We start from the raw sequence: 13818 nt of genomic DNA, 5'->3' as shown, positions 1-13818 counted from the left end.
TTTTGGGGATTGACTTAATTATCTCTCACATGTGTTTATGTCAAGGTTTGCCATTATAATCAGTTACAGTCAGCATCCATCCATATGTTATACCACTTTTTAAACCATTGGTACTATTACATGAAAACTTCATGGGAATGTCCTTAGCATGCTTTCAACCCTTAGTTCCATGAGAACTTGAGTTAGAAGTATCTTCTTGTCAAACTTCTGTTTGAAATATTAAGCTATCATCTTCATAAAAACTGTTGAATGATTCTAGGTTGATTCAAAAACATTTTAATATTTTTAATTTGTTTAACAACAATTGATTTATCTCACTTTACCATATACATGTATGTATATTAATGTAAAACGTCTTGTCATTTTGTTAATTAATTCACACAAATGATTTCTAGGTAAATGTTGACAAAGTTTATTCAAGTGATGATGATCTGTCATAAGAACATAACAAATATGGTCAGGGTAATATCTTTCTATAAAGAGAAGATTTTTAGCATTGTCTTATAAAACTGCTTGTTATATCTTTTATAAATTCATCAAGTTATTCATAGATTACCATCAACCAAGATTATATGATTTTGATTCTTTAAAGACATGGCTTAAAGAAGGATGAGTTTACTTATTGTGTATAGTGTAAACTAAAAAAATTATTTTGTTAAAATTGTTTGTCAATTGTTGATACAAATTTGTAGAAATTATTTATAGATTTCAACCTACCAAGTTGTAGAATGTTGATTCTTTTTAGAAGATGAGATTACTTTTCCTTCATTGTATAAATAGAAACCTATAAAGAATATCTCTTATAAATTCTGACTCAAGGTATTGATTTTGGATAGTTAACCACAATTACATACCCAGAGACCTGTTAGGAGTTTTTTCAAACTTTTTTGTGAATATCATCAGCAGTTTTGGATATTCATCTTGCAAGTGAAACTTGAGTACGGAACTTCACTCACAAAGGGTTTAATTGGTTTTAATTTATTCAAACAACAAGATAGATAAATTCATGGGATTTTGACCAGATTACGATCACAATGTAAGTGAAACTTCAATTGAATATATGTCTGTACCCTCATTAGTATCTGCAAGACATCATTATACGCCCGTTTGAAAAACGGGACGTATTATGGGAACGCCCCTGGCGGGCGGGCGTCGTCCAATTTTGTCCAGAGCATATCTCCTACATGTATGGAGGGATTTTAATGAAACTTCATAGAAATGTTCACCACTATGAGGAGCAGTGTCACGCACATGAACCAGGTCTCTAGGTCAAAGGTCAAGGTCACACTTAGAGCTCATTGAAAAATGCTTGTCCGGAGCAAAACTTCCACATGTATAGAGCAGGGTTGCCAGCGGACTTGAAAAGTCAGGGGAATTGGGTATTTTTTCAAGGTCAGGGAATTTTGAAATTTGGTCAGTGAAAAATGAAAATCCTGAAAAGTCAGTGAAAAGTCAGGGAAAAATTATTTCAAAGGTCGAAAAATATACGCATTGAAGGTCTTTCTTGGCTATGGCAGTCTTTAGGCATTTAATATTTGACTTTATCACTCTCACAGTTAAGCATTAAATTCAAATAACAGTAAACTGTGATATTTAGAAGCATTATATGTTAACTTAGTGATTATAATACCCATTATTTTCCTTAGAACATCATTCAGCCTAAAGACTGAAAGGCTTTGCAACCCTTGCTATTTCTGTGCATGATCACTAGAAGTGCTTTTACTTACTAGCAATATCTAGTTAGTACATTGTATTCTGTATTGGTCTAGCTATTTCTGTGCATGATCACTAGAAGTGCTTTTACTTACTAGCAATATCTAGTTAGTACACTGTATTCTGTATTGGTCTAGCTATTTCTGTGCATGATCACTAGAAGTGCTTTTACTTACTAGCAATATCTAGTCAGTACACTGTATTCTGTATTGGTCTAGCTATTTATGTGCATGATCACTAGAAGTGCTTTTACTTACTAGCAATATCTACATGTAGTCAGTACACTGTATTCTGTATTGGTCTAGCTATTTATGTGCATGATCACTAGAAGGGCTTTTAATTACTAACAAAATTTAGTCAGTATGCATGTATACCAAACTACCATATTGGCATATAACCTGCTTTGCTTTTTGCTTCGACACTACGAAATTGTACAAGAGGATTTGTCTTGCAAACATGATGGAAACTGGTTAAATTATGCAATGCACTAACTTTTTTTCACACTAACTTACTTCACTTATTCAAAGTCTTTAATTTTATAGTGATTATTTCATGATATGCCAAAATGAGCCCTATGTTCTTGTTTTCACAATCAGTGGAGTTTATCATGATGCCTTATACAAGTAACTGTGTTAAATGTTTATTGTTATAGTTTAGAGATGTTTGAATTTTAAGTTTTGTCATACAAGTATTGCTCTTATAGTCTTGGTGTTTTATGTGTTACTACTAGGAAGGAAAGAGTGACTTATGTGATTTCTAATACAGATGCTTATATTATGATTCTTCTTATTTTCATGTCATATGTTTCACATGTTTCACTGACCAACAGTCACACTGTGTTTGAATAGAAATAGTTAAGAATACTAGAACAGAATGTTTGAATCATTACTTTGATGTAAATGTTTTATATTTTGGAAAATAAATACAAGTTTACATGCAAAAATATAATGGGAGGATTGGACGGCTATAGGGGAGGTCAGGAGGCCGTTTATGTGTTTGACGATTTTGGTCAGTGAAAAACATGAATTGGTCAGTGAAAAGTCAGGGAAAAGTCAGGGAATTTTATTTCACCAAAGTGCTGGCAACCCTGTAGAGGGATTTCAATATTACTTGGCACAAATGTTCACCATTGTGAGGCGGAGTGTCGCGCGCAAGATTCAGGTCCTTGCGGCCAAGGTCAGGGTCACACATAGAGGTCAAAGTTCAGATAAAAATATGAAGATGTGTATATGGACCATTTAGTCATCATTTATTGAGGGATTGTAACACAAATGGTCATTATCAAGAATATGGCTGTGATACATATAATTTAGGTCAATATATACAAGGTCAAGGTCACTAAAGATGATGAAATATCCAGATTTTGTCCGGAGCATATCTCCTACACGCATGGAGGGATTTTAATGAAATTTCATAGAAATGTTCACCATTATGAGAAGCCATGTCACGCACATGAACTAGGTCTCTAGGTCAAAGGTCAACACACTTAGAGCTCAGTGAAAAACGCTTGTCCGGAGCAAAACTTCCACATGCATAGAGGGATTTCAATATAACTTGGCACAAATGTTCACCATTGTGAGGCGGAGTGTCGCGCACAAAATTCAGGTCCCTGCAGCCAAGGTCAAGGTCACACATAGAGGTCAAAGTTTAGATAAAAATATGAAGATGTGTATAGGGACGATTTAATCATCATTTATTGAGGGATTGTAACACAAATGGTCATTATCATGACTACGGCTGTGACACATGTACTTTAGGTCAATATATGCAAGGTCAAGGTCACTAAAGATGGTGAAATATCCAGATTTTGTCTGGAGCATATCTCCTACATGTATGGAAGAATTTTTATAATACTTTATGGAAATGTTCACCACCATGATATGTATTGCTCCATGCATGATCCAGGTCTCCAGGTCAAGGGTCAAGGTCACACTTAGAGCTCATGAAAAACGCTTGTCCGGAGCAAAACTTCTACATTCATAGGGGGATTTCAATATAACTTGGCACAAATGTTCACCATTGTGAGGCTAAGTGTCGCACGCAAAATTCAGATCCCTGCGACCAAAGTCAAGGTTACACATAGAGGTCAAAGTTCAGATAAAAATTTGAAGATGTGTATAGGGACCATTTAGTCATCATTTATTGATGGATTGTAGCACAAATGGTAACTATCATGACTACAGGTGTGACACATTTAATTTAGGTTAATATTTGCAAGGTCAAGGTCACTGGAGATGATTAAATATCCAGATGTTGTTCGGAGCATATTTTTTACATGCATGGAGGAATTTTAATGTTACTTTATAGAATTTTTCACCACCATGAGACGTAGTGCCTTGCACATGAACCAAGTCTCTAGGTCAAAGGTGAAGGTCACAGTTAGAGCTCATAGAAAAACGCTTGTCTGGAGCAAAACTTCTACATGCATAGAGGGATTTCAATATAATTTGGCACAAATGTTCATCATTGTGAGGCTGAGTGCCGTGCATAAAATTCAGGTCCCTGCGACCAAGGTCAAGGTCACACATCCTGTGCATATCTTCCCTACTGATTTGTTTTAAGGTTCATTTAACAACACAGTGCCAAGAATAAAAACTTGCTTGCTAGATAACACTTATCTATAATGCCCCCATCTCCATCTAAAGCTTTCGTAAACGGGCGTATTTTGTGACTATGGCACCCTTGTTTTGAGTTAATTTCTACTGGTATATTAAAAAAAGGAGATACTGTAATTCAGTCAAAAACAATGTCAGCATTATAGTTATTGGATAGTGACATTCAGATATGATTCCAAAGACATGTGTTGCTTTATATTTGTTTGTTCGTTTTTTACACCAATATGAACACATTTCAGGTCATATCTAGAAAATAAGTCAATCACAAGTGACTGACTACTTACCCTACATGAATTTTGAATCAGCTTGGAGAGACTGATCAATGTACATATTGTCAAAGGTCAATTGTCTCATAGAAATGTTGCCTTACCTGGATATCAAACGTGGAACCCCTTGATTACGGACTATTGAGCCAAGCCGGCAAATGTTTCAAGTGCATACAATCGGTAATTGTGAAGATACCGATTTTGTGAGAAAAACTTTAATCAGTATCATGCCATTACACAAGCAAGACAGGTCCATTGAGTTGTTCACTGTCTTAAGATCCAGACTTCTTGCATGAATTTTGATTGAATATCTGACCATTCTGATTTTTTCTGTTAAAGGCACATTATACCTCAGAAATCCATATTTGTTTAATCTGTAGTGTATGTGTTCAGAGATGTTTTAATAATGGAGTGAGAGTATATAAGATGTTGAACAACTGAAGAAACGCAGCACTGAATGCGCAGTAATGACCATAAAGGTAGCAAAATGTAAACAAAGCAGTATTTTGACTTCCATACAAAATACTTATTCACTATAATTATAAGAGCAATGGAATCCAAATATAAGTTGCAAACGAGCTGTAACAAGATAACAAAAAAATAAAAAAGCTTTTCATAAATAAAATATTACAGCATTTTTGAGGCATAATGGGCCTGTAAGTTTTACAGACAAAAATCATTATCAACTGTCTTAACAGATGCTGAATGTATTCACATGAAATTTCACAGTCTTCAGTATTTTTGGTAACTATGAGAGACACATAACTGGAGCATAGATATGAATTGATATAGTTTGTGTAATGGAGTTTAAATGGAATCTACCTCTTTGTGAAAAGCTACAATAGTAACAATATCCATTCTTTTTTTTTCATAATCAAAAACTCAGAATAGTAAAGTGCAATGACAGCTCCCCGAAGGGGGGCATATAGTTATCGCACTGTCCTTCTGTCCAGAAATCTTATCCACAATTCATCTCCAAAACAGCTGAGGGGATTTCAGTGAAACCTCACAGGATTGTTTGTCACCATGCCTAGTTGTGCATAATATCTTGTTTTTCAGCTTGAATTTTTTTTTTTTTTTTCACAGATATGGTCCCTTTATGAAACGTTGGAGATAGAAAAGTTTGTGTAGTAGATAATTATTAATTAACTGTTTCCAGGTCCCTTTATGGTCTATTTTCCAGTAAAATAAGCTTGTCCATCTACATCTCCAAACCGCAGGAAGATTTCAGTGAAACTTCACAGGATTGTTTGTCACCATGCCTAGTTGTACAAAGTATCTTGATTTTCAGCTTGAATTTTATTTTTTCACAGATATGGTCCCTTTATGGTCTATTTTTGAGTAAAATAAGCTTGTCCATCTACATCTCCAAAACCGCAGGAAGATTTAGGTGAAACTTCACAGGATTGTTAGTCACCATGCCTAGTTGTGCAGTGTCCTGATTTTGCCCTCAATTAGTTTTTGGCACAGTTATGGTCTCTTAATGTTTTTCGAGTTATAAGCTTGTCCGCCTAAATGGTCAGTTTACAAGTAAAATAAGCTTGTCCACCCTTTATCTCCAATACCTGCGGAATGGGGAGATTTCATCGAAAGTTCACAGTTTTTGTTTGACACCATGTTGTGCAAAGTATCTTCATTTTCTCACAGTTATGAACCATAAATCGTAAATTTTCGGGTGAAGTTCATCTTCAAAGCCACTGGAGGGGGGGGGGGGGGGGGGGGAGATTTCCGTGAAATCAAGCCTAGTTGTGCACAGTATCTTGATTTTTCAGTAAATTAACTTTGTTCATCCTACATATCCAAATGTTTTGCAGACTTACCTGCCCTTGACAGTTATCAAACATGTCAAGCAAATAAGAGCTTTGCAAAGACAAGATAATATACGTCCAAATGTAAATTTGTTTGAGTAATCAAAAATTATCTTCCAATTAGAGTAGAAACCCTCTGACAATCTTTAGACATTGCTCCACAAAATTAGACTGAAATGTGTTTTCTAAAATAAGACTGGGGCAGGGCGAAACCTGTGTTCTGCACAATATCTCAGAAGTAATTTTTTTGCCAAAAGTTTTAATTTCTAGTAGTTCAAAAGATACAGGATGGACACAAGATTTGAAATTCACACAAAATGACACAGTGTGACCTTGGCCCATGGAAGGTCAACCTGGGCTCTGCAAATTGTCTCATTATGCTTAGTAGTTTAATTTACTTCCATCAGATACAGACTGGACACAAAAACTGCTAACAGATGGATAAATGACAGCCAGGTGGTTAACTATATTCTCATTTTTTGGGGGTAAATAAATTTTTTGGGGGTATTAATAAAGAAAAATCAGTCAAAAAGGGGTATAACTTTATAAAAATGAATTTTAGGATTAACATCCCTTTTGAAAGGTGTCAAAGTTTGATAGTGAACATGTTTACCAAGTTTTAAGTGAATAACTTGAGTTTCTGAGAAAACAGACCTTAACAAAAAGTGAACCAGGGCTTATATTTGAAAAAGGGGCTTAACTTAGGAAAAACAAAACTTTTAAGGGTCATCTGCCCTTTAGAAATGGCATCCTTTCATGATTTTAATAAACATGTATTATATTAAGTTGAATTGATTAGCTTTTTATAGTTTTAGAAAATGAACCTTTACAAAAAGGTATAACAACCACGACACAGGGGTCACAACAATAACTCCACTTTCTTTTCTTCAGAGTGGAGCTAAAAAAACAAGAGCTGTCCGTAAGACAGCGCGCTCGACTTTTTTATTGCTTGCCAATAAAAAAAGTTTTTGCAGTAAAAGGCAATACAAGAATCTCTGTATTTTTAAAGTGAACAATGGCCATGAGCATTAAGATATTTAGTGAAGAATTATTTTATTATGACATAATTTATGGTAAAGTGAACAAGTGGATAGGAATGAATTTTTTTAGATTTTTTAAGTTTTTTAGTGCTTGCCTATAATACAAAACATTGACAGTTAAGGGCCATAATTCAAATAAAATCTTTGACAGAATTACCTTCTCCTGGACATGTTTGGGAATCATGATTGTAAACAAGTATTCCAACTTTCAAATTAATATCTCAAACAGTTCAGTCAAAAAGTGGACTGGTACTAAAAACTTAACCAAGATTCTAAGTCGATAAAAGGCCTTAATTTTTAAAACAAATCCTTGACAGAGTTACCTTCTCTTGCGTACAGATGGGGGTAATGATGTGAAATAGCATTAAAAGTTTCAAAGCAATATCTCAAAGGGTTAAGGCAATAAGTGGATTTTACCCATATTCAATGTATTTTCTAAGTCAAAAAGGGGCATAATTCTGTCAAAAACCTTGACAGAGTTATGTCCTCTTGTCTGTTGATGAAGGTCGTGATGGTAAACAAGTATGGTCAGTTTCAAAGCAATACCTCCAATGGTTTTGAAATAAAGTGAGGTGGTACAAAAAACTTAACCAAGCTCAATACACTTTCTAAGTCAAAAAAGGGCCATAATTCTGTCAAAAACCTTGACAGAGTTATGTACTCTTGTCTGTAGATGGAGGTTATGATGGTGAACAAGTATGGTAAGTTTCAAAGCCATACTTGTAATACTTCTGAAATAAAGTGGGGTGGTACGAAAAACTTAACCAAGGTGTGACGCCGACGCCGACGCCGGGGCGAGTAGGATAGCTCCCCTTTTCATAGAAAAGTCGAGCTAAAAAAGGCCTCCAGATGTACCTTGATGAGTTTTACCTGCAACAACCATTTCAAGATCAAAAAGTCAAGGTCATTTAGGCATATAATAAAAACAAATGAATGGCTTTTAAATCAGTAACCTGGGACATTTTATGTGTAGTCAAGTCGCAACGAACTTTAACTTTTTTTTTTACATTTTGAGGTCACAAAAAGTTCAATGTGACATTTAATATTCAAATTATTATTTAATTCAGAAATTGTGTAATTTACTATCCAGCATCAGAGATGAAGACAACACCATATATGTCAGCATTGGAAAAGTGTAATGTGCTGCTCCTTAATAGCTCTTGTTCAAATGTCTGTGCATTTAGTATCGTTACAACTAGCAAATCCTGAAAACATTTTGGCAGGGGGATACTGAGCACACAAAAAAATATAAAAAAAATATTTGAACCAAAGAATACAGAAGACTAATATGTTTATTTCCTACATTTATTGAATTCTTTGTGTATATATCACTAAGCACCAGGTTAATTTCTTTTTCAAAATCTGTAAAAAGCAGTGATCTCTCAGAAAACAAAAACAAAAATTAACCAAACCATCTTGTTTTCATTAAAGCACAATTTGTGTATAGAAACAGTTGAAATAATTTTCTGTGATAGAATTAAATTCTTCAATTGCAGTGTGTGATTTTTTCAGAAATTAGCACTATTTATTTTTGTTATTTATACATTCACATATACAAATTAAAGCTAAAGTATTATATTCAATAAAAGCACAATAGTGTTACTTTCACACAGAGTAGGACTACACATAGGAAGTATATTTATGATCTGTTCTCCTGCAGATCTTTATTACAATTTATGAGGTCATTTTTTATCACCAACAACAACAAGGGCAGCATCTCTCTCTTCTTCAAGCTCCTTGGCAGTGATGTCCATTTTTTCTTGTGAAAAATCATCAATAGCCAGTCCGCCTTTAATGGACCATTTCCCATCCTTGATTTCTACAGGGAACGAGTACATAAGATTTGCTGGTACATTGTATGGATTATTGTCGGAAATAACAGCCATAGATGTCCACTCACCCTGAAAAGCAATTTAACTATCTTAAAATATATACTTCAATTTTTGCCTTTATATTTGCTCATGGCAATTGTACATTTTTTTAATTTATAAATTTTATTTATGAAAGGGAACAGTCAATTTCTATAAAGTATAAACTTTGTAAGATTTATGAAGTGCTAACATTTATTTATAAAAAAATTATTGTTTTAAAAAAAAAATCACAAATTTTGGCAAATAAATCATAAAATATATATAGATAAAAAATTGCAATATTCTTTATCGGATTTACATTTTCTTATGATTGACAATAAACTTACAGGCTTAGTGCCAAACCACCAATCTCTCATGTGGTCACAGGTGGCATTGGCTGCAGACATGGCACTGGAAAGCTTCCTGGCTGCTATGACAGCTGCTCCACGCTTCTGCACAGTCTATAAAAGTAAATAATTTGCTATATCAATATGCACTTCTATGCTATGAAACTGTGGTATGCACTGAAGTATTTTGTAAAGCAATGTTCTGCTTATTTAACAAGAGCTGTCGGTAGGACAGCAACGCTCGACTATTCTTAGTGCTTGATAGTAAAAAAAATGCTTGATACAGTTACCTCCTCCTGTTTACAGGTTGGGGTCATGATGGTAAACAAGTGTGCAAAGTTTCAAAGCCATATGTCTATGGACTTTGAAAATATTTGAACTATTACAAAAACTTTAACGTAAATTCTAAGTCGAAAAAGGGGCATAATTCTGTCAAAATGCTTGATAGAGTTACATTCTCCTGTCTACAGGTTGGGGTCATGATGGTGAACAAGTGTGCAAAGTTTCAAAGCCATATGTCTATGGACTTTGAAAATATTTGAACTATTACAAAAACTTTAACGTAAATTCTAAGTCGAAAAAGGGGCATAATTCTGTCAAAATGCTTAATAGAGTTACCTCCTCCTGTCTACAGGTTGGGGTCATGATGGTGAACAAGTGTGCAAAGTTTCAAAGCCATATGTCAATCGACTTTGAAAATATTTGAACTATTACAAAAACTTTAACGTAAATTCTAACTCGAAAAAGGGGCATAATTCTGTCAAAATGCTTGATAGAGTTACCTTCTCCTGTCTACAGGTTGGGTCATGATGTGAACAAGTGTGCAAAGTTTCAAAGCCATATGTCAATCGACTTTGAAAATATTTGAACTATTACAAAAACTTTAACGTAATTCTAACTCGAAAAAGGGGCATAATTCTGTCAAAATGCTTGATAGAGTACCTCCTCCTGTCTACAGGTTGGGGTCATGATGGTGAACAAGTGTGCAAAGTTTCAAAACCATATGTCAATGTACTTTGAAAATATTTGAACTATTACAAAAACTTTAACGTAAATTCTAAGTCGAAAAAGGGCATAATTCTGTCAAAATGCTTGATAGAGTTACCTTCTCCTGTCTACAGGTTGGGGTCATGATGGTGAACAAGTGTGCAAAGTTTCAAAGCCATATGTCAATGGACTTTGAAAATATTTGAACTATTACAAAAACTTTAACATAAGTGGTTACGCCGACGCCGACGCTCGGGTGACTGCAATAGCTCTACTTATTCTTATCGAATAGTCGAGCTAATAAAAGACTATTTTTTTTAACTGTTCACCTGGACACCCATAAAATAGGCTTAATTCATAGGCATGGGTCATATTATATTTGGCCAGAAAACCTTGAAGAATGTTTTACAACTTTTCTGCATATAAAATGGTATGTTGTAGCTGAAAACTTGAAAGACAGGTTAGTGTTTTGCAAATGTCAAAATTCATTTTTACATAAAACTGTTCAATAGGTTCAAATACATTTTTATGCAGTAATACCCAAACACCTAGCCATTATTGACCTTAGTGCCATTTCTGTAGCTATAAACTTCCATTGTATCTAGCCACAACTAGCTTTTAAAAAAGCAGAAAAACTGACTTGAAAAATTAAAACTTACAAACAGATCAGCAGAAAATAACAGATCTGGCATTTCTATCACAAATGGAAGGAGTAGTAAAAATTTGCCTATTTAGCCTGTTTTGGAGCCTTAGACTACTGTTCTTTGTTTCAGGTGCCATGCTTTATTAAATTATTGATGGAAAATGTCTGAAAATCGTCATTTCATTAAAGCTCAAAACTTAAAATGGCAATGGCAAAAGTGATTTATTCCTCATTTTGTTCACATTTCTTTTTTTTTTATAATTTTAAAAATATACAAGCAAAGTTGATGACATACAGAGATAAATTCGTTTTTCAGCCAATTGTTCATCTTGACAGCATCATGACTTGTACGCCTTGCCATTCAATTTATCACATGATAGCATGTTCTCATATCTGGGGTACTGCGTAGAATGATGGTTACCCAATTATAGCATTGAATATCACCCCAAACTCCTTCCACACTCTGCCACCTAAATGAAAATTTTCAAAAATGCAAATATCAATCTTAATTTAAATGAACCAAAATTTGTTAACAATTTTAGCAATTTAAAAAAAAATGTTTAAAAATTAATTAAAAATTTATAATGGGTTGGGGATTTTTCATTTTTCATTCTTTCTATAAGCAAAAAAAAATTAAAAACTTTTCTTACATGGGAATTTTAAAACCCAAAAATTTTTTTAGATTGTTCATCAATTTTGATATTCATTATAAAACATTCATCTTACAAATTTTACTTAATTCACTTTGAATTAAACTATATTTTAATTTCTGCTACTTACCTGTCTTTCTCTTTTGGCTCAAGCCTGGGTGATGGCCCCGCTTTCCTCTCTTAGGAATACTTGGGAGCCTTCGAGCACTTAACGCATTTTAGCAGGATTATCCCAACAATATACCTGTACAAACAAATTGAAAATTCATAAACAAATATGCCCCCTTCATGCATAATAATTTAAAACTGCTTAAAAATTTACTAAATAATAAAAAACAAAACATTTTATTCATTTATTTTCCTTTAAACTCAGCATTTAACTTGTTTTAACATGTGATAAAAAGAGATTGCAATGAACTATTAACACATACATAGATCACTAGTTGTATCAGATTAAACAAATTGGGCATATAAAATTGAAATTAAAGATACACATTACAATAATCAGTAGTTATTAAGTTAAGGAGCAATACTAAGTATTTTTACCTTGACCGTTTTCTTAGCAACCTTATTCAACGATTCTCCTTGACCTTTGAATATTTTTACGTTTGCTGCCAACAGATCTTTTCTTTCCATGCCTTCTTTTCTCGGCATTGCGCCAACAAGCATACATGCATCAGCATCCTTGAAAGCTGTATCATAATCATCGGTGGCAACAATTTCTGTAATAAACAAAAATTTCAGCTTCTTAATTATAAATGGTGTGATCAATATTGAAACCATTGATGGCTTTCTAAATGAATGTACTACTGAACAAATATGTCACATTGACACGATGCATTTCTTCCTATAAGCAGGTCTCTCTCCTCTCTCTCTCTGCTTTTTACTCATTTTTGTTCGTCAATTTCTTGCTGCACATTCATTCAATAGTGACAATACTGCTTCTTTCGGCCATCTTTATGCTTGAAAAGTGAAGTTTCTAAAACTATTCTTTTTTTGCAAACTTATGTCAGAAAAAGACTTGAATTTACATTTATCTTTTCTTTTAAAAAATACAAAAAAAAAATACTGCAATGTTTCAATTATAAACTAAATTACCTGTAACTACTGGAAAAGCACAATCTTTCAACTCCATGACAACTCCACCAAGAACACCCATCATAGGTGTAATATCCAACAGTACCAAGACAATTGGCTGAATTAAACACAGTAGTTAATTGTAACATATGATATTTTCTATATAAGTATTTTATATGCATATTTTCAACCTGTATAAAATTTCCAGCCTACCATAGAATTGCCCCAACAAGCCCTACATTTTTATTTTAGATTAATTTTAAATCCCTAAAACATTTAATTTTCCCAAATTTCAAAAAACTGAGCTAATCCGTTAACTTACATAAATTTAGCAGTGTAAGGGTTATATGACAGTACATATTTGGAGTCAAGGTTATGAATTTCTTTTTAAATGATTTCAACAATGTGTGTTTTACACAGGAAATTATCTTTACAGGGATAAATATTCAAATAGGCAGTAGTTAGGTACTACCTGAATAAAAGGGAAACTAACAGATCAATTGTTTTAACAAACACTCTGCATCTACATGAAATGATGTATGCATAAAAATTATCATAAAACCTTTCTTGGCAGACAGAGAACAGGTATACCTGTTTCACCGACAGTACACTATTTTAAGATAGGACAGTTAACCCATTTAAATGCTGAAGTTTTGTCCCATTTTTTGTCCCTTTTTTTCCCCGAACACATGTACTTGTTATAAGGCAAATATATTCTTTAAAATTTCAACTTAGTAGATTTTTTTCCATTAAAAGTTTGCATATTCCATAAGGCATACTTATGTTTTTATTAATTTCTACGAGTTTTCCTTGCATTTTTTT

At 33.6% G+C, this 13818-nt stretch overlaps 1 protein-coding gene across 1 annotated transcript; it reads right to left on the bottom strand.

The window, feature by feature from the left end:
* Positions 1–8731: 8731 nt before the first annotated feature.
* On the bottom strand, positions 8732–13123 carry LOC132743616 (malate dehydrogenase, cytoplasmic-like; the record flags this gene model as incomplete). Its single annotated transcript, XM_060732154.1, has 6 exons — positions 8732–9343; positions 9640–9753; positions 11565–11622; positions 12157–12163; positions 12453–12641; positions 13018–13123. Coding segments are annotated over 6 exons (693 nt in total), but the record flags the coding sequence as incomplete, so codon positions are not given.
* Positions 13124–13818: the final 695 nt, after the last annotated feature.

The sequence above is a fragment of the Ruditapes philippinarum genome, unplaced genomic scaffold, assembly GCF_026571515.1.
Source record: "Ruditapes philippinarum isolate M1 unplaced genomic scaffold, ASM2657151v2 ctg966_1_1_1_1, whole genome shotgun sequence".
Taxonomy (NCBI): Eukaryota; Metazoa; Mollusca; class Bivalvia; order Venerida; family Veneridae; genus Ruditapes; species Ruditapes philippinarum.
The sequence above is the reverse complement of the archived record's forward strand: the minus strand, read 5'-3'. Positions and strand labels throughout refer to the sequence as shown.